The sequence below is a fragment of the Ammospiza nelsoni genome, chromosome 1 (assembly GCF_027579445.1).
Source record: "Ammospiza nelsoni isolate bAmmNel1 chromosome 1, bAmmNel1.pri, whole genome shotgun sequence".
In the NCBI taxonomy this organism is placed as follows: domain Eukaryota; kingdom Metazoa; phylum Chordata; class Aves; order Passeriformes; family Passerellidae; genus Ammospiza; species Ammospiza nelsoni.
This window is the reverse complement of record NC_080633.1, coordinates 25,360,378-25,378,880: the sequence shown is the minus strand read 5'-3', so window position 1 is coordinate 25,378,880 and position 18,503 is coordinate 25,360,378. Positions and strand designations below refer to the sequence as shown.

Sequence of the window (18,503 nt, the reverse complement as noted above, 5' to 3'; positions counted from 1 at the left end):
CGGGGCGGGGAGGCAGCGCCGCGCCCCGGGGGCGGGACGGGACCGCACGGACGGGACGGGACGGGACGCGGCCGAGCCGGGAGCGGCCATGGGGAAGCTGCTGGCGGTGGCTCTCGTCGGGATCGCGGCAGCCTTAGTGGCCGAGCGGCTGCTGGCATTCCGGTGGGTGAGCGGGGATCAGAGCCGCGGGTCCCGGTGCCGGCGGAGCGGGACGGGGCTGAACCCTCCGGGTGCGGGGCTGAGCCCTCCGAGTGCGGGGCTGAGCTCCCCGGGTGCGGGGCTGAGCCCTCCGGGTGCGGGACTGAGCCCTTCAGGTGCGGGACTGAGCTCCCCGGGTGCGGGGCTGAGCCCTCTGGGTGCGGGGCTGAGCTCCCCTGGGTGCGGGGCTGAGCCCTCCGGGTGCGGGGCTGAGCCCTTCAGGTGCGGGGCTGAGCCCTCTGGGTGCGGGGCTGAGCCCTCCGGGTGCGGGGCTGAGCTCCCCCCTGTGCGGGGCTGAGCCCTCCGAGTGCGGGGCTGAGCCCTCTGGGTGCGGGGCTGAGCCCTCTGGGTGCGGGGCTGAGCTCCCCGGGTGCGGGGCTGAGCTCCCCCCTGTGCGGGGCTGAGCCGGGCGGCGGCGGCGGGAGCTGCGAGTCCTCCCGGCCGGAGGTGAAGGAAAGCGCCCGGGTACAGCGTAGCGAACACCTGTCCTTGCCTGTGCAGTGCCAGCCAGAGGGGAAGGGTCCATCATTGCCGTCAGTATTATCAAGGGAGCCGTTTTTTGCCAGAGAAGATACAGCCATCATGATGCCCTTTTCATCCGATTTCGGCATGAACTAATTTCGGGACCATTTGGGCAGCGGAAATGCCCTTTGCACTGAGTGCATGTGAAATCCTCCCCAGGATGATGGGAGCAAGGGGGACAAGCAAAGAAAGTGCCCAGGGGCAGGGGGTAGTACCTGTGTTTTTATAGAGCCTGCAATTAACAGAGATGTGCCAAAAGCGCTGTCTCTGAATTTACCTCATCTCCTGCCGACTGGCCGAACAGTCACTCCAAATAGTTTGCCAGACACTTGGGTTATGCTCTACCAAAGCTGACCTCTGGATAACAGTAGCCCCTATGTACATGAGGTTTCCTGTGATGGAGCCCAGGCTGTGGTGATCCTAAGTTGTGACCTCACTGGCTGTGAGCTGAAATACCCAGCCCTGTCATGCTCCCTATCACACACCTCATGCCATGAGGTATGAATGTGAACACTGGTGTCACAGCAGCTTCCGTCCTGAAAGCTCCCAAATGTGTCACTGGTCCTTTCAGGTCACAGAAGTGATGCTGAATTACTGTATTGGAAGGTGGCTAAGTCATTATAATTTTGCTTACATTCACAATACTCCAAATGCCTGATTTCAGCAATGACATCCAGCTAATTCAACTTTGTGTGGATAGTAATTGTACCTAATTACAGAAGGAGAGCTTTACTGTCTGGACTCTGGCGTGTGGCATGGATGATGGCTGCCTTAAAGCCACCATGAGTATTACTGGTGATAGACACAGTGGTAACAGGGCCCTCCTGTCCTGGAGTTGCATAAACTGGGACAGCAGAACTGGAAGATACTCCCAGGCTTTAGTGGGGTGAGCCATTTCAATGTGCTGTGAAGAGCAGAGGACTCCACCTCTCCTTCAAACTGAATGAACAAATTAAACATTAGGAATCTGTAAAAGGAGAATCTCCATGAAGAAGCAGGATCCCCCTGTCTCTGTAGCTCTCTGTGGGTTTTCCCTGTGTGCTGTTTTCTGCAAACTGCAATGTACCAGCAGTCTTAAGACAGTTGCCAAGTTTGGAAACACACAACTTCAGATCACAAAGTACTCTAAAAGTAATTTAACACAGTCTTGAGAGGAGAAACTGTGAGTGGTGTTCACTCTTGCCAAGGGTCTTTTTTATTCATCCCCTACCCAGAGGGCGAGAATCCAGCAAAGACTTTCTGTAGTTCCTTCTGAATTTGTTAAAAGACCCCAGAATCAAATCCCAAGTGATTCATGATTGGTTAGTCTAGAGATGAAGAAAACTAAAAGAGAGAGAGGTCTTTGAATATGGAACGGGTTCCTTCTGAAGGAAAGGGAAGGCCTGTGGTCTGTGTCCCATGAAGTAGGGCAGCAGGTGGAGGACTCAAAACTGGAAAGAGAAACTGAGGGGAAAGGTGCCATGCACTGGACTTGCACCAAGTGGCAAAAACTCTTGCTTTCTTTGAAGTTGCATCCAGCACATATTGCAGGTCCTCCATATTCCAGGCTGTTCTTGGTATGGCCAGTTGGTAATCTGGGCCATCTGGCTGCGTGGCTGGGGCTGTCTGAGGTAGATAAACTGACACACTTTGGAAAAGCTCTATATGTGCTGCAGGCTTGTGACTGGTGTCCTTTTGAATTACTCTCATTCCAGCCCATGAAGTGTTTCCCTGGGAATGCTGTCGGGATATCATCATCCCCTGCTGGCTGCTGGCTGAGTTCCTGCTGTGCTTTTGGCTCGGGTGGCTTCCAGCCTGCCTGGGAAAGGCTGCTGAAAATAGGGAAGGGAAAAACCCTAAGCAGGCAGCAGTGCAGCTTCAGGCAGGATCCCCCTGAGCCACCCTGGAGGGCTTGGTGGGTTTGGCTGTGCCAGGATGCCGGTGGGTGAGGGGGCAGCAGGGGGAGATCCCTCCTGCGCTGTTTGTGGGCTGGCAGCCAGCATCGTGATCTGTCAGTTCTCCTGGCTGGGAGAGAGGGCTTGGGAGGGTTTAACTTGCCTCCTTTCCTTTGCACTTGTCTGCACTTTTTTACTCTTTTTCTTATTTTCTTTTGGCCTTATCTTAACAAACTGTGTCAGTGATACAAAATTGAAGCAATTTACAATTCATATTTAAGTGATTAAAAAAATGCAGGACTGGCATACCACGTAGTGCTCAACTGTATCACATATTTTTCATATCACTGACTGATACTGCTGTTTACTTTATGTTTATGCCTAAAACCATAACATAAACATGGCAACGTTTTGCTATGGGATCTTTGCGTTTAGAATTTCCTGTGTTTGCAGCAATAGCCTCGACATATGCATATGATAGTCATGCAGAAGAGTTACTAGGTTAGGTTAAATGCTTCCTTCTGGGCAGAAAAAAAAAAATTATTCTAGCACACTAGAATTCATAGAAATTCAACATATTTTCTTGTGTCACTGCAGACCAGCATGATCAAACCTCCTGGTTGTTGTGAGGTGGTGCTCATGCAGATTTGCAAACTTGGAGCAGAGAAATATGAACTTGTGTCTGCCTGTCTGTATCTGTTTTTCCAGTGAACTATGAGCCAGAGGTGGAATTTCATGCACATTTGTGAATGAAATAAGCACTGATGAAGGGTAATGCTTGGGGTGATTACCAGAAGTGGAGAGGAGGGCACAGGGTAATTGCTGAAAACTGTACTACCAACTCCTGCTTGTTGTAAGGGAAAGAGTGCTCCTGCCTTGCAACCTTTGAATGTAGACAAAAACTGAAGAAAGTGCAGCTGCTGGTGGCCTGGTCACCAAAAATAGGCAGTGGGCTGCAGTAGAAGATTGCCCTCTCCTCATGTGAAATGTTGGTCCTAACTGCAGGGTGCTTCTATATTTAGGTGTCTGAAACCTGAAGAAAGTGTGGTTATGTTATCATCTGAGCTGCAGTGGGTCATGAAAGCTTGTTGCTGGAGCTCGTGCACAAAACAAAGTTTCTGAAGTTACTCACAGTAGAGGAATCACTTAATCCGTGGTCTGTGTAACCATTGCAGTGATTTGGAGCGGTTGCTGTTGTTGGTTCTGGAGTTTGCTTATTCAGTATTTTATGGCTGATTTGTTGCTGCAATGTGGCAGACAATAAAGCTGAAAACTAGGAAAGTTACCTGTTTTCAAACTGGCTGTGTGCTGTTTAACCCTGCTCTTTCCTCTTGCAGGAGCAGACTCAACGCTTCACGGGAAGTAGCCCCGGTGAGCCTCCCGAACTGCCGGCTCATTAAAGGCATCGGTACGTGCTCAAAATAACTGAGTGCACTGCTTTTGACCAGCCTCTTCTGTAATGGCTTCTTAAAGCCAGCTTCCAAGCCTGATCCCAAAAACAAAGTGCTAATTTGACTTTGATTTGCTGCTTGGACTTGGAGATAGGGAGAAACTGCAGGAAGAAAATAGTACTGAAAAACTAGCTGCGTGTAAGTCAGTATTAAGTTTCTTTTCCTTTTCTTAAAATTGAGTACCTTGCAAACACTTCTTTGCTAAGTCACTTAGAAAATGATTTGGCTTTCAGATGAGGGTGTGCTGGCTCTTCAGGCTGGTACCTACAGGAGGCTGTCAGCTGGTTACACCTTGGAGATGGGAAATGCTGCAAGGGTGTGCAGAAAATGCCAGTCACTTGTTTTAAAATTTTAAAAGTTTAATAGTAATATAATGGTTATAAAAATAGTAATACAATTAGAGTAATAATAATTTGGACAATTTGAATTAGGACAATATGAGACAAGAGAAACAAAGAGTTACGGACGTCCAGGTACCTTTTTCTGGGCAGAACAGCCTGAAAAAGGACACCCATTAACAAAGGATTAACCCTTAAAAACAGTAGCCTGTAGAATATTCATACACCTCATACATGATGCATAAATTCCATTCGAAATAGTATTCTGTCTGGTCATCATCAACTTCTTCCTCATATTCCTAACAGCATCATCCTATCCAAGCGAGGCGGAAAGAAGTTTGTTTCTCCTGATCATGGAGCAATAAATTCTCTTTCTCTGAAAGATTTAGGTGTCCTGTGACTGCTATCCCAGTGCAAGTCCTTTCTTTAGGAAAAAAGTATCCTACACAGCATAGTTTCTATTTTAACATTTTGTTATAATCTAAAACTATATTTAACACACTACTTAGGAGAATTAATACGGCATTACTTTCTACCACAACACATATTCATTTTAATATTTGTGAAAAGCCAGTCATAAAATTCACATTTTTCACAGGTGGAAACCTTCGGGGAAGGCCATAGGCACATGGGGAAGGAGTGGCTGCTAAAGGCCAGCCAGGCTGCCCCTCCTTAGTGCCACATTTTGGGATATTTGGGAGCCGCCTGGTGCCGCAGTGCCGGGAGCTCGGCGTGGTTGTGCAATGCAGCTGTGGGTTCCAAAGAGCGAGAGGTCGTGTTTGTCATCCTAGTCTGGTTTGCAGAGAGGTTTAACAGAGTGGCTCCAATGTTGACTTTGTACTTTGGGCAGTGTGTTTAGCACACAGCAATATTTATGTCTTGGTTTTTTTCTCTCCACTTAGGATAACCAGTTTATAAAACTGATAGCTTTGAAATGGATTGGTTTTTTGTGTCTCCCATTCTCCCAAAAAACCTCAATGCAGGCTTGATGGCTAAGAATTTTCCCCTCCTTAGTATTTTTGGAAATGGCTGAAATTATGTTGAAATTTGTCTAGATTTTTCATGTGTAAAAAGTCATTGGATGAGCTTTTACAACCTTGCCTATGAGCTTGCTGAGTCAGTGAGTTAATGTTATAAATCTTGTTTCTTCCTTGTGCCAGGATTCAAACATCTTTATAAAGTCAAATTGCTGCTATGAATGTGTATATGCAGAGTTACTGTGCTTGAAAATACATACAGAAAAAATTGCATTGAAAAAATTTTCCAGGTCTTCTAGATTAAGCTGTAATTTACTCATACAAGACTACGAATGATGCTTGTTTGGCAGTAATTAATATAAAATATTTTCTCAGTAATTTTTTAGGCATATCAATATTGCAATCATTATAAGACTTCTTTTGCAATATGATTGTTCTGTTGAGGAAAGAAGGAAACCTGGAAAAGACAGATAGAGTTGTGTTTCATTTCTGAACAGTGTCTTGGTTTTTGTGCCTGACATTTACATGCAGATTAGGTTATTTCTAATAACCTGAACCTGTCTCTGCTTAGAGGCAGTGTATCCATTTACAGAGCTTCATTTCTGCTTCTTGCTGGCTCCTCTCATGCTGCCCCTTCACACAGAGAACTGCACCTTGCCTTGCCTTTGCTGTGCAGTTTACTGCTCATTAGAAAAATAAAAATGCCAAGAATTAGTTTAGCAGGCCCAGTGTGGGAGAAGGAGAAGTAACAAAGGATTGTGCAAACTGAAAAGTTGGCATGTTCACTCAAATGTCTTCTAAAACTCATTTGCTGTGACCAGGGGTCTTAAATCACTCAAGGTGACCAAGGACCCCTAAAGCTTAAATTCTGCCTAGGTAGTACTGTTTAGACATGGGGCTCTGCTGTACTTGGATCTGTAAGGTTGCTTGTGTGGGTGACTTTGTCTTAGGATGTCTTTGTGCATGGATGTCTTGACCTCCTGGGCCTTTTTCCTTTAAAATGCTAGGATAAAGCTGAATAAACATTCTGTCTTTATTTTAATGTTTAAATCAGTCCTCCTGAACTCTTAAATGTGACATAGATCCCCGAGCAGGATCATCTGGATCTGAGCAAAATAATCTTAATCTATCCATTCTGTACATGGAGGAGCAGACCTCTGGTACAGTCTGTGAAATATAAGTGATGGATTTATAGTAAGGGAAGCAAACACAGAGTAAATGGAAGATTTCTCTAGTGGACCTTTTGGTTTCTGCACAGTTGCATCTTTTCTGTATCTTTCTAAAGAGTTTAATCTATTCTGCTTTTCAAGTATTGTGCAATATAAGCACAGATGCAAACATTGAACAAACAAAAATTGCAGCTTGTCCTGAGCCTCATTCTCAAATATAAAGGAAAGGCTGTATTTGTAGAATAAACACCAGCTTCTGAGGTTTATTTATGCCTTATCATGTTACTGGTTTATATTAAACTAACTATATCTCCTGTACTAATTCCCAAAGTTCAAGAAGCTACTACAGAAGTTGCTAGAAATACTTGCATCTTGGAACAGTTCGTGGGATGTGGGCAAAACGGTGTCACACTTTTGGTCATGAAACCCAGATGGGTTTTTTTGTTAGATACACCTGCCGAATACATCATACTAAGATGAAATAAAGAACAACAAATAAAGAATAAAGAACAACATTTCTAGAGTAGGCAGCAGTTTTTCACACTATCTTTTAATTTCTCTTAAATGCCACCTCTCTTCAGATAATGCCATGGACAAGCTGGGCTCAGTGATACGGTTAAACAACAGAGAGTGCATACAAGTGATGCCTGAGGAGTGAGCTCCTGACTCTCCTGGCCCACAGGGCGCCTGCAGCAGCACAGAGCCCTCCCAGAAGGGCGTGCAGAGAGTCCCTGAGCATCCCTGCCGTGTGCCTGCAGCCCCTGCCCGGCGCTGGATCAGCAGGGCTGTGCTGAGTCAGCATTCCGCTGCCCTCCTGACACCCACACATTCCAGGAGCCGGCCATGAGCGCCCAAAATGTGCTTTGCTGGGCAGTTTCTCTTGGAGCACTTGGGTGCAGGGCTCTCAGTGTGCTCCTTCCACTGGAAACTTGGAAAGTTTTTAATGATCTGCTCCCAATTAGCCTGCTCATATTTCTGCTTGGCAGCCTCGCCGATTCAGTAGCGATAAATGATTATATCTCTGTTTATTCACTCACCAGTGTGTGCTGCCAGTAAAAGCTGTCTGTCCAGCTCATGTCACCATGGCAATTGAGCCTCTCAGCATTTATTTATGCTGTTAGCTTTGCAGCAATCCTGGGAAGTGGAGAATTACCACTAACCCAATTTTATAAATTAACCCAGGCTTGGAGAGACTGGGGCAAGGGAAAGGAGTTTGTGGCTCAAACCAGAGTGTAAGCTGAGCTGAGAAAAAAAAAAAAAGGAAAAAATAAAGCCCAAATTCAAAACTTTAATTGGTAAATACAGGCTCTAAGTATTTCTGGACACATCAGTGCAGATGTTGTCTCCTGCTTGAGTTAGTCAAAATTCAGAACCAAAACCCAGGGTGGGGTAACAGCTGACTCCTCCCAAAATGCATTTCAGATATTTTGCTCTTCAGAAGGCAGGGATACTCTGCTCATTGCTGTCATGGGATGGAGCAGGAACTTGCAGAGGCTGAGGAGCAGCTGGCCCTGGCCAGAAGTGAGAAGTTGTGCCTCTGCATCTTCCCAGGGCTGAGCTGAGGAGGAACTTTCCTGGATGGGTGAATTTGGGGTTCTGGTTCCTCTCCACAGAGGCTGCCAGTGATCCCAGGATCAATTACAACCCAGGCAAACCAGTGCTTGGATAAATAGGAGTTGCTTAAAAGCAAACAGCAAACCCTGCTCAAATGTGCAGGTGCTTCCTTGGGAAGAGGTGCTGAGGTGCAAGGGATTGTATGAGCCATGCAGGCTCACACGTGGTTATGGCAAAGCAGGAGGGGGTGTGGGATATGGGACAAGCTGGGTGGAAAAACCTTGTGTTGACGGCTCTGATAAAGAAAATCTGCAGAAGAATTTTCTCTAAGCAACTGCTCCTGAGTGGTTTCCCTCATCATCTGGAAAATGACTTGTGGGGAATGCTGGTTTTGCTGGTGATTTGGAGAAAAGAGGGGAGGGTTCTCAGGGAAGAGGTGGAAATGTGGGATGGCAAACAGCCTTCAGCATTGGACTAAAGGCTCTTTGGAAAGTGCTTTATGAAAGCCTAAAATTGCTCAATGGTTCTTACTAAAGAGTTTTTATTTTATCTTCCTTTCTTAAAAGGGAAAAATATTACAGGAGCTACAGGAACTGGCAATATTGGAAGTGATTACCTGTAGTTGAAAGTGAGGTCTAACTATGAAAACCCTTAGCTGTTACAGATATAGTAGGTTCTCTGTCACTTGAGAGCTTTAACTAAATATTTGGCAATCCATTTTTGTGAAGTGTCTGAACTCAATCAGGAGAATTAGTGTGCACAATTCCCACAGCTGCCTTATGCAAGCCTGAGGCCTGAGTCAGGGTATGGTCCTACCCTGGAATCTCCGTGCCCACACTAATTGCTTGCTGCAGAACACATCCTCAGGAGCTGGTGATTCACCCCACACCTGGTGATTCACCTCACAACATCTAGGGGCAGCTGGAGCTGGGGAGGAGACTGCCTGGCCACTGCAGGGGCACTCTTGGGCCCCAAAAGAGGTGAACCCCAGTACTATTTCCTAATCCAACGTGCTGTCTTCTGCTACCACTTTTAATTCAGTGGCCAAACTTCCACCAAACATCATCGTGTGTGCAGTCATACCAGAAAGGGTCATTCATGAGAGCTGGAATTGTACTTAAAAGAAGATTTTTTCAATGGGAAATGCTTGATGTCACCTGAAACCCCCTGTTTGTCTCTGTTTTGCAGAAACTGGTTCAGAAGACATCGATATACTTCCCAATGGACTGGCTTTCATCAGCTCTGTAAGTGCCCATGCCACCTCCCCACGCTGGGGCTTGCCTGCTTCCTTTCCTGCAGAAGCCATGGGTGAAAGGAGCACGAGGGGCTCTTTTCTACAGGTCTGACTGGCTCCCAAAGAGCAGCCCAGTCTTGTGTTGGCTTAGCTGTCATCCCCCTCAGCCAGCATGCTGCTTGACACAGAGGTGGTGTTGCTGGCTCTGACACAGGTGTCCTGTCCACAGGTGACTTACCTGGCCACGTAACCTTGGCTTTCTTTCATGCTACTTCATTGAAATGTTGAAATGTCTCTGCTGTGTTAAGAAGCTGTGTTAATTCCCTAACTTAAAAAAAACCCCAAATTTTATGTATTGGTTTTGCTGTTCCTGATTGCTTTTTTGCCTTCAAGAGATAAGTTTTCAACCTTCTCTTTGCAATTATGGTGGCTGGCCATGGGACATCCTCATGTGTGCTTGCAAGTCTGATCAAGGCCCTGGCTTTTTCAGCCCTGTCATGCTCTAGTTTACCTTTTTATCTGGGAATTATTTTCTTATGTTTGGTTTCTACAGGGCTTGAAATATCCAGGACTGATGAGCTTTGCTCCGGATAAGCCAGGTGAAATATTTTTGATGGATTTGAATGAAGACAATCCCAGAGCAGTGGAACTGAGAATCAGCCGAGGGTTTGATCTGGCATCGTTCAACCCTCATGGAATCAGCACCTATATAGACAGAGGTAAAGAGCTTGAGATGGTGGCCAATATCAGCCTAGAGAACACAGTCAGGAATTCCTTTGCAGCCTTGCCCTGCACCCCCATGGTGGTTCTTGCTGGCAGACAAAAAGGTTTGGGGTTTTTTACCTTTGTTTTGCCCTTTTCTGAATGTCAGTTGCTAAGGGAAACACATTTGCACATAATTTCAGTCTGTCTGAAACAAGGATATCCTGGATATTAAAGGGAAAAAAAACATGGTAAAATTTAGGGTTGTAAACCACAGAAAATTGATTTTATATTTATGTCTGTTTCATGCTGGGTTCAAGTGTTTTGAGGAGATACATCCTTCATTGACTAGTAGTGCCCAGAATGGAAACTTTTGTGGCAAAACAGTAAATTATCATCTCTCTGTAAATTACCAAAACCCCTGTTACTCTTTGGCCAAGCCAGGTTCTCTTCTCCAAGGCATGTTCTCCTACATCAGGCTCTGACTACCAATAAAGGATCTTTTTCCCTACCCTTTCACTGGGGGCTTTAGCAGAGCAGGTAAAACTGCTAGTATAAAGAAAACAATTGCTGCAGCTTGACCTGCATCTCCATACAGTCACCCTTTAAGGGAAGGTGTTGGAAAAATCAGTGGTGGCTAATTTGGGTCCTGCCAGAAGGGTTGGGCAGATGGGCAGCAGCCTTGCTCAGAATGCAGGAGAGGGATGCTCCTTCCGCTCTGCCGGGGATGTGGTGGACAAACCCAAGAGCCCAAACTGCCTTGGCCACAAACCCTTCTTCCAACTGACTGGGGCTGTTTCACAGATTATAGCAAAACCCAGTGGCTTAGCTATAAGGATGAGGTCGTGGTTTCTTTCTTCCTTGGAAGAAATAACAAAAATCTATTATTAACAAAGCAGTTTCCTGTAGAGCCAGCCTGGGAGAAAAGCAGCTGGAGGTCTGGGTCTGGTTGCAGAGCATCTTGCAGGATGTGGGTACTCATCCCTGTGCCTCTGCAGAGCCATGAGACAAATGCCCCAAGCCCAGCCTGTGCCCTGTGCTGGAGGCTGCCTCAGGGCTGGGCTGCTCACACACACAGACTGTGGCAGAGAATTCAGCTGCTTCCGTTTCTTTTTCAAGATGACACCGTGTACCTCTTTGTGGTGAACCATCCCCACCAGAAGAGCACTGTAGAGTTGTTTAAATTTGTAGAAGATGACAATTCTCTTGTGCACCTGAAAACCATTCGACATGACCTTCTGACAAGGTATTGACTCAAATACAGATCAGGCTGCACTGGTGAAATCCAATGTAGGACGATTTTTGCGTTTAGGCTATTGTTAATATATTTTCTCTTTAACCAGCATCCCTGTTTCTCTTACTGATTACTTCTTATCTGTGTAATCAAAAGCAGTGTTTCTCCAATCTATTCTCTAAATTAGATTTTTAATAGTTGTATCACTAAATTAGTCTTAAGCGCGGCTGTGATTGATGCCAGTGAATTAGCTTGGCATCCATTTCTCTTTTGCTCATGTAACCCACACTCAGGTCATTGCAGATATGAGTCTCCAGATATTTTATTTTTTGTTTGGATATCCTACACTGTAAAAATAAACATACATTTACCTTTTTCTGTTTTTCTTATTTTTAATACAAAAATATTTTGGTCTGTCCTACTGCAATATGATTGTAAAATAAACAGCCAGATTGATTAGGTTGTCACAACACCTACCTGTTCTCTGATTTCTACTTGAATGTAATGAAAAAGAAAATAATACTAATAATACTACTAATAGTATTACTAATAATAAAAAAAAATATTTCCATGTACTTATAGACAGGTAGCCAGATCTCTAGCTCATGCCCTATGCCCTCTTCAGGTCTCAGCACTGCACTGTCCTGGCTCATAGAAAATAGAAGTAAAAAGGATTTAAATAATTTGGTGACTACTTGAAGTACATCTGTAATTGCAGCCTCTTTATGGTATTGATGGCCATGTCCTGACTGTATTCTGGGCAATCCTAAAATGGTACTTCATACCTCTCATTTAATTATTTTTTTAATTTCTCTCTTCATTTGTTTTTTAGTGTGAATGACATAGTAGCCATGGGACCAGACAGCTTCTATGCTACCAATGACCACTACTTCTCTGAGTTCCTCTTGATGTTCTTAGAAATGTTCTTGGGTTTAACCTGGTCAAATGTCATTTACTACAGTCCAAAAGAAGTTAAAGAAGTAGCATCTGGGTTTTATTCAGCCAATGGAATTAACATTTCACCTGATAGAAAGTAAGTTTCTATTTACATTAGATTTTGTTTTGTCACATAGAAGTATCTGGAGATCTTCATTTGTACACCTGGTACCTCTGTGGTCAGGTGTCTGAAGTGGTTCATGTAAGGCAAGGTGCAGCACAAGTGATGCAGAGTGTTTGTAGCACACAAGTTTTGTCTCAGTGTTGAGCAGCAGTGTTTGCTGCATTGTGTGGTACTTTATAGGCAGCAAGGTCAACAGTTGCTGTATTTTAACCAGCTGGTACAGGAGTTTGTGTGTCTTGCTTGCAAGGATTAATGGGGCAGGGTTTCTGCAAGCAGGGAGTGCTCTACAGTCCTACACCTGCATGACTGAACCAACCACTCCTGTGGTGTGGACAGGTGATTTAAAAAAATATATTGAAATTGTGATTTTCCAGTTCCAAGGCTTATTTCAGTGTCATAATGGAAAACTGGCACAGTGTGAAGCTACACTGGCACCTCAGCAGGTTGGCTTCAGTGCCCTGTGGCTGGCTGGCAATGTCTGTTGGTGTGTGGGCTTGCACAGGAGGAACTGTCTACTTTTGGTGTCTGTCTACTCATATATTGAGGTGCTTTTCTTCCTTTTGAAGGTACATCTATATTGCAGATGTATTGGATCACAATGTCCATGTCATGGAAAAACATGCTAACTGGAGTTTAACCCATGTGAAGGTAAGGTGCTGCTGTTCTGTAAAAAAGAGGCAAATGTGGATTTTGGACAGAATAGTTTTGATGAATGCTTGAGATTTCAGCATGATCATCTGTAAAGTTCTGGTCTGGGTGGCTCCTGCTGTGGGTTTGCAGAGGTGTCTGCACACCCCATTACAGAGCTTCTGATCTCCCACCCTCCCACCAACAACAGGGAGGAATCCTTGGGTATGCTGTGGAGCTGTAGTGGGAGTCTGCCTCAGGCAGTGTGGGTCAGAGCACTGAAAGCATCCACAGAGAGGTGTAGGTGTGCATGAACTGATGGGGGAAGCCCAGAGCAGCAAGCAGGTTCCTCATAGCACAGGGGTGGGGAGGATGCATACCAGGGGAAAAGACAGACAGAAGTGGGGGGAGAAGTATTTATTTAAAAAAAAACCAGTCTAAATTATGTCAGATGAGACAAGTCTGTTGGTTATATTGTAATTTCCTTCCAGGAATTCTGATAGATTTAATTTTTTTGTTTTTTCTGTGTTGGCTAGACGCTGCAGCTGGACACGCTGGTCGATAACTTGTCTATTGACCCCCACACTGGAGACATCTGGACAGGATGTCATCCCAATGGGATGAAGCTGTTCCACTATGATCCTGAAAATCTTCCTGCATCTGAGGTGCCTTTTGGGAGACATCATTGGTGTCTTGGCTATGTCTGTACTGGAAAGTTGTTTTGTTCAAATCATGCTGGTATAACTTAACTGCATTTCATAGAAAGTGCCTGGCACAAAGTGCCTTTGTTAAAGCAAAGACCAAGCTGGCTTCTGCTCTCAAGTGAGAGCCTGAGCAGCATATACTCACTAACAAACACCTATTCAGATCCTTGGGCAGCGACTAAATAATTTCCAACCAGTAGCTCAGTCACTCTGGACTCCTCAGGCTGCTTTCTGTGCAGCTGTGGACGTGCACACAGATTCTGATGAGCTGCATTAATTACTGAGCCAGCACCTCTTTGCCAAACTGAACATAATTGACTGAGTGCAAAGTGTGACCAGAAACATTTCCACAGGAATGATTAATTTGTGCAAGTGTGGTTCATCTGTAGGTAACACTGTAATTCTTCTTTCTATGAAATCAGTGAGGTACTGGCATTGGGGTGATGGTGGCTACGAGTGCAGCTGTCTGCTGTCCATTGGATTTCAGCCTTGTCTGAAGCTCCCTCTAAGACACTTCTCAAAATGACCCTGTTCAATAGCGATAGATTTCTGATACTAGGCAGCTGCTTACTCTGTCTGGGAAAAACATGAAAATAAGAAGATATGAACTAACTCTTAGTCTGGAAAAAAATGTGCACATTCCTAGTGGTGGGGATGAGTACCTGACTTCCTTACAGATGTTGCACAACAACATTAAAAAAAAAAAATCTGTGTTTCACTAAAGGCCCTCTCAGAGGAATCACATGGCTGCCATTATCAGCAGCTAGTCATCCTAGCTGATCTGTTTAAGCTAACATGCTGGTGTTCCCCCTCTCCCCGGAGCCTTTTCACCTGTGACCATTTCACAGCTGTACCTCCCCGCCCCGGCAGGTGCTGCGCATCCAGAGCATCCTCTCGGAGCAGCCCGTGGTGACGCGCGTCTACGCTGACAACGGCTCCGTGCTGCAGGGCAGCTCCGTGGCATCCACCCACCAGGGAAAGCTGCTCATCGGCACAGTCTTCCACAGAGCCCTCTTCTGTCATCTATAGCTCCTCACGGGCAAGGCCTGCTGCTGTGGAAAGGATTTCATTCCTTGGGAACGCGCTTAGGTTCTACTAGATCTGCTAACAACAAGACTGTTCCAATAAAGGTTAACTACAGTAATGGAAATGTATTTTAGCCTTCCTCTCCAAAGTAAGACTTCTACACAATAGTAAAGGACATGGAATTGAAGGTGAGAAATTAGTTTATTTGTGTAATGGGGAGGACCCCATGTTGTTAACACTGAATTGAAGTTCAGTTTCAGATTGACTAAACTGTCAGACAGTGAGCTATGTGCTGGCTGGATTTCTGGATTGTTGTTCGGTTGTTTTTTCCCCCCATGAGAAAACTGATTTTGTAAATGAGAATTGCTGACTACCAGTGTGGTGTGCATTCTTGTCACTGACCCCTGGGCCTTCCCAGGGACTGTGCTAGGGGTTTTTCTTCCAAACCTTCCTGTTGGCTTTCCCTAATGCTTCCAAAATAACTGGAAGGAGAATAAATATCATTTCAGTCTCATTCATTTCCTTTTCCCCCTTAAAGCCATTTCCCAGTGTTACTTCAGTTTCATAAATTTGTTTTAATCCTATGAGAAAAGAGTAAGGCATCACTTTGGAGAGGTTACTCAATGGGTCTTTCTAAGGGAGTTTAGAAAATCTTTTTTTTCTCTTAAAGAGTGGGGAAACATCTCCTGCACACCTTCAGCAGGAAGTGCATTAGCAGTTACTGTGGTCTGTCACTACAAAGGGAGCATTTCTGGGCACTGTGCAGTGATTCCCCCAAGCCATGGTCACACATGTTCTGTGTTTAACTTCAGCTGCTGTGGAAGTTAAACTGCCGTGCACCAGGCAGCCCTTCAGGTTTACCTGGCATCAGTTACTGACATTTCGCACTGCCAGAAGCCCCCCAGGTTTCCTTCAGCTAGTGTTTTTGGGCTGATGTAGCAGCATTTGCAATGAACTGAACTCAGTGTCCTTTGAAGCTGGAGCTCATGGAGTGAGCTCTCCTTGCATTAGTGTAGATGCCCTTACCCTCAGAGCAGCTCCTGCTGCACTTTCTGAGTTCCCAGCTGTGATCAGCTCTCCAGTTTTCTCAGAGTTGCTGACATTCAGCTGAAGGCTCTGTGTTACATGTGGGATCTCTCCTGCTGGGCTTGCCACTGTGCCTGCACCTGCCTGCACTGGCCCTTGCCAGCATCTTGGCAGCCCCTCCAAATGCTGCCACCAGGCAGATATCCCTGAGGGCCACAAGCCCCTCTGCATCCTTCAGCTGTGCAGTAGATTTTCCTCACTGCAGTTCTTCCACCACTGTGCAGAAAAAAGCCTGCTCCTGAAGTGCAATCATGGGAGGAGAAGCAGCCAGTCCCTGGGTGCTGATTGCGAAGCTGGCTTTGCCGTTCCTCCTGCCTCTGCTCCAGCACAGCCACAGCCCCTCTGGTCTGAACAGAACATGGAGAGTTCAGAAAACACAGGAGTGCTTCTGCCTTTAAGACAGACCAAATAACCTGCTCTGTAGTGGCCCAGACACTGAGATAGGATGTGGAGTGTGTGCAAACCCTCTGTCTGTGCTCTGCCATTCTGGCTGGGAAGAGGCAGTGCTGCAGGCTGAGGTTTGGGTGAGCAGGGCCCTGAGCAGCAAATGTGTGTACTGACACCTCTTGGCTCCTGCACCTTTCCTTTCTAATGAGCCTAATGGCTTTCACCCAGTGGTAGGGAAAGAGAAACTGCTCCTTTCCTGAGCTCTAATGAGCAGGAAGCCAGTGCTGGGGCTGTGTTGCTGCACAGGAAGGATGGTGTCACCCCGCTCCCTCTGCACAGCCGACTGGGCTGTGGGTCCTGCCACATCCCCTCCTCCCACAAAGCCTCTGCCTCACCCCAAGGCCTCACATGGCCACTGACAGCCACCGTGGTGCAAGGCACGTCCCTGGGCACAAGAGCTGTGGGAGGCTGAAGAACAGCCAGTCCATGCTGGGCCTTCCAAAAGGCAGCAGCTTCCCTCTGCTGCCATGGCCAGCACCCACACACACCCAGTACCAACAGTGGTCCCTGCCCTTTGTGGTGTTTTGTACCCCAACAGCACCGGCTGCAGGGCTCAGTGATGGCTGGAGGGGCAGCTGTGTGCCAGTAAATCACACAGCTGATTGATTTGTCCCTTAGCAGGTCTGTGCACAAACTGTGCTTGCAGCTCCTCTCTAAAATGCTCCGTTGATCTGGGGACTTGAGCCCTGCCCAGGCTTCACTGCCTGCCCATGAAGCTTTGGTGACAAGGACTCATCTGTCTGAATCACAGTTCTGAGGCTTTTGCTGTCCATGGTGTGCAACCCTTCTACAGAGCAGAGCCAGCCCTGAATGAGGGCAGCTTTTGTCTCCTCCCTTTGCAGAACTTTGGCATTACCTAACTCTGGCTTTCCTGCTCCTTCCTTAGCAACCTCTCTCCCTGCAGGACACTTTCAGCTTCCCTCCTAAGTGGTGTACTTTCTGACAGGAACTTGTAATCCATTTTCAGCTATGAAGAACAGATGTCATTCCTGGAGCCCAGGCTGAAAGAACTGCTCTGAAGGAAGTTCTCACAGCAAGGAGAGGTTGGGCTATTCACTCATCAGTGGCCTGCACTGGCATTCTAAAGTGATTATTCTAGGATTGTGCCACTTTTTGTTCTGAACTGCTATGTTGTAAAGAGTTACATCCCATATCAGTGGCAGTGACACAGCTGAAGTGCCAATCAGTCACTCTGCAGGTCCTGGATTTACTCTCTGGTTGTAGAAGGGCAACAGCCACTTCCCTCTGCAGTGCAAAAGTAACCCACCAAAACATTATTCTCACATTTTACTGTTGCTTAAAACATCTTCAAATGAGCAAATCTGCATGTTGTCCGATCTTGTCAAACTTCTATTTTTTTAATTGGTTTTGGCTTTTCAGAAAATCAAAAGTGTCTTCACTCATCACTGGCTTTTTTTCCTGTTCTAAACTGCTTTTGTACTGAAGATTTTCCTGTTGGTCTGCCTACAGATGGAACCATGGGCCAGTGAGGGCTCTTACCTTTTCCCACAGCGTTTGAGAGGAGAGACATCCCAGCTGCCTGCTGTTCCTGACAGTGACATCTGCCCTGAGGCCAGGAGGGCAGGAAGCCCATTGCCAACCTCCTCCCAGGTTTCCCAGCCATGCAGGGCAGAGCTGGGAGCTGGAGCAGGGCAGGACCCAGCCAGCCAGCGGGTGCTGTGCAGCAAGAGCCAGGCTGGGCCACAGCTCCTTCCCCTGGCAGCCTCGGGGCAGAAAGAGCAGGGTGCAAGATGCAGCTCAAGCCTGCCCTCCCAATTGCCAAGTGACCTGCACATGGAAAATCCAGGCTTGCCAGCCCAAGGAGGGCATAACCCATCATGTTTAACATGCTGTAGAGACTGGAGCAGTTCTGGGCATTTCTGAAACCCGGCTGCAGCTGTGTGAGACAACTTGCACAAAAGGAAAGACATATGTACAGATGGCTCCAGGCTCAGGGAGCTGCTGGGGAGACACATTTTACATGTCAGTTGTGGGCCCAGAGCATCTTAGTATATCTATTTTAATTAAGAGAATAATTTTATGATTGAGGATTCTCTTTATTTCTTGCAGGTGGTGCCTGTATTAGTGGAAGGTAAGATTTATGATTCAGTCATTGGGAAATATAAACTGGGTTAGACAGATTAAGTGCACAGTGTTTGGCCTAGATTCTGCCAGATGTAAATCCACTGAGATGACTACACAAATTGCACAGTCTGTGCCCTTCGATTTTCCCTAACTTAATGCTTTACTAAAATCAAATAAATAGAAGACTTATTAAACATATTCAGTAAAAGAACTGC

At 46.2% G+C, this 18,503-nt stretch overlaps 1 protein-coding gene across 3 annotated transcripts; it reads left to right on the top strand.

Annotated features, from left to right (window-relative positions):
- Positions 1 to 33: 33 nt before the first annotated feature.
- LOC132083116 (serum paraoxonase/arylesterase 2) lies at positions 34 to 18,499 on the top strand. Of its 3 annotated transcripts, XR_009419898.1 has the most exons (11): positions 34 to 162; positions 3,932 to 4,002; positions 9,272 to 9,327; positions 9,871 to 10,036; positions 11,139 to 11,265; positions 12,086 to 12,286; positions 12,880 to 12,961; positions 13,477 to 13,605; positions 14,515 to 14,858; positions 17,171 to 17,246; positions 17,674 to 18,499. XR_009419898.1 is itself a non-coding variant. In XM_059487663.1 (9 exons), the coding sequence occupies exons 1-9, from the start codon at positions 89 to 91 to the stop codon at positions 14,671 to 14,673; spliced, it is 1,065 nt and encodes a 354-aa protein (XP_059343646.1). In that variant the 5' UTR covers positions 34 to 88; the 3' UTR covers positions 14,674 to 15,184. The 3 variants fall into 3 exon arrangements, 1 of the variants encoding a protein (XP_059343646.1); XR_009419897.1 differs by lacking the exon at positions 17,171 to 17,246; XM_059487663.1 differs by lacking the exons at positions 17,171 to 17,246; positions 17,674 to 18,499 and having other exon boundaries at positions 14,515 to 15,184.
- Positions 18,500 to 18,503: the final 4 nt, after the last annotated feature.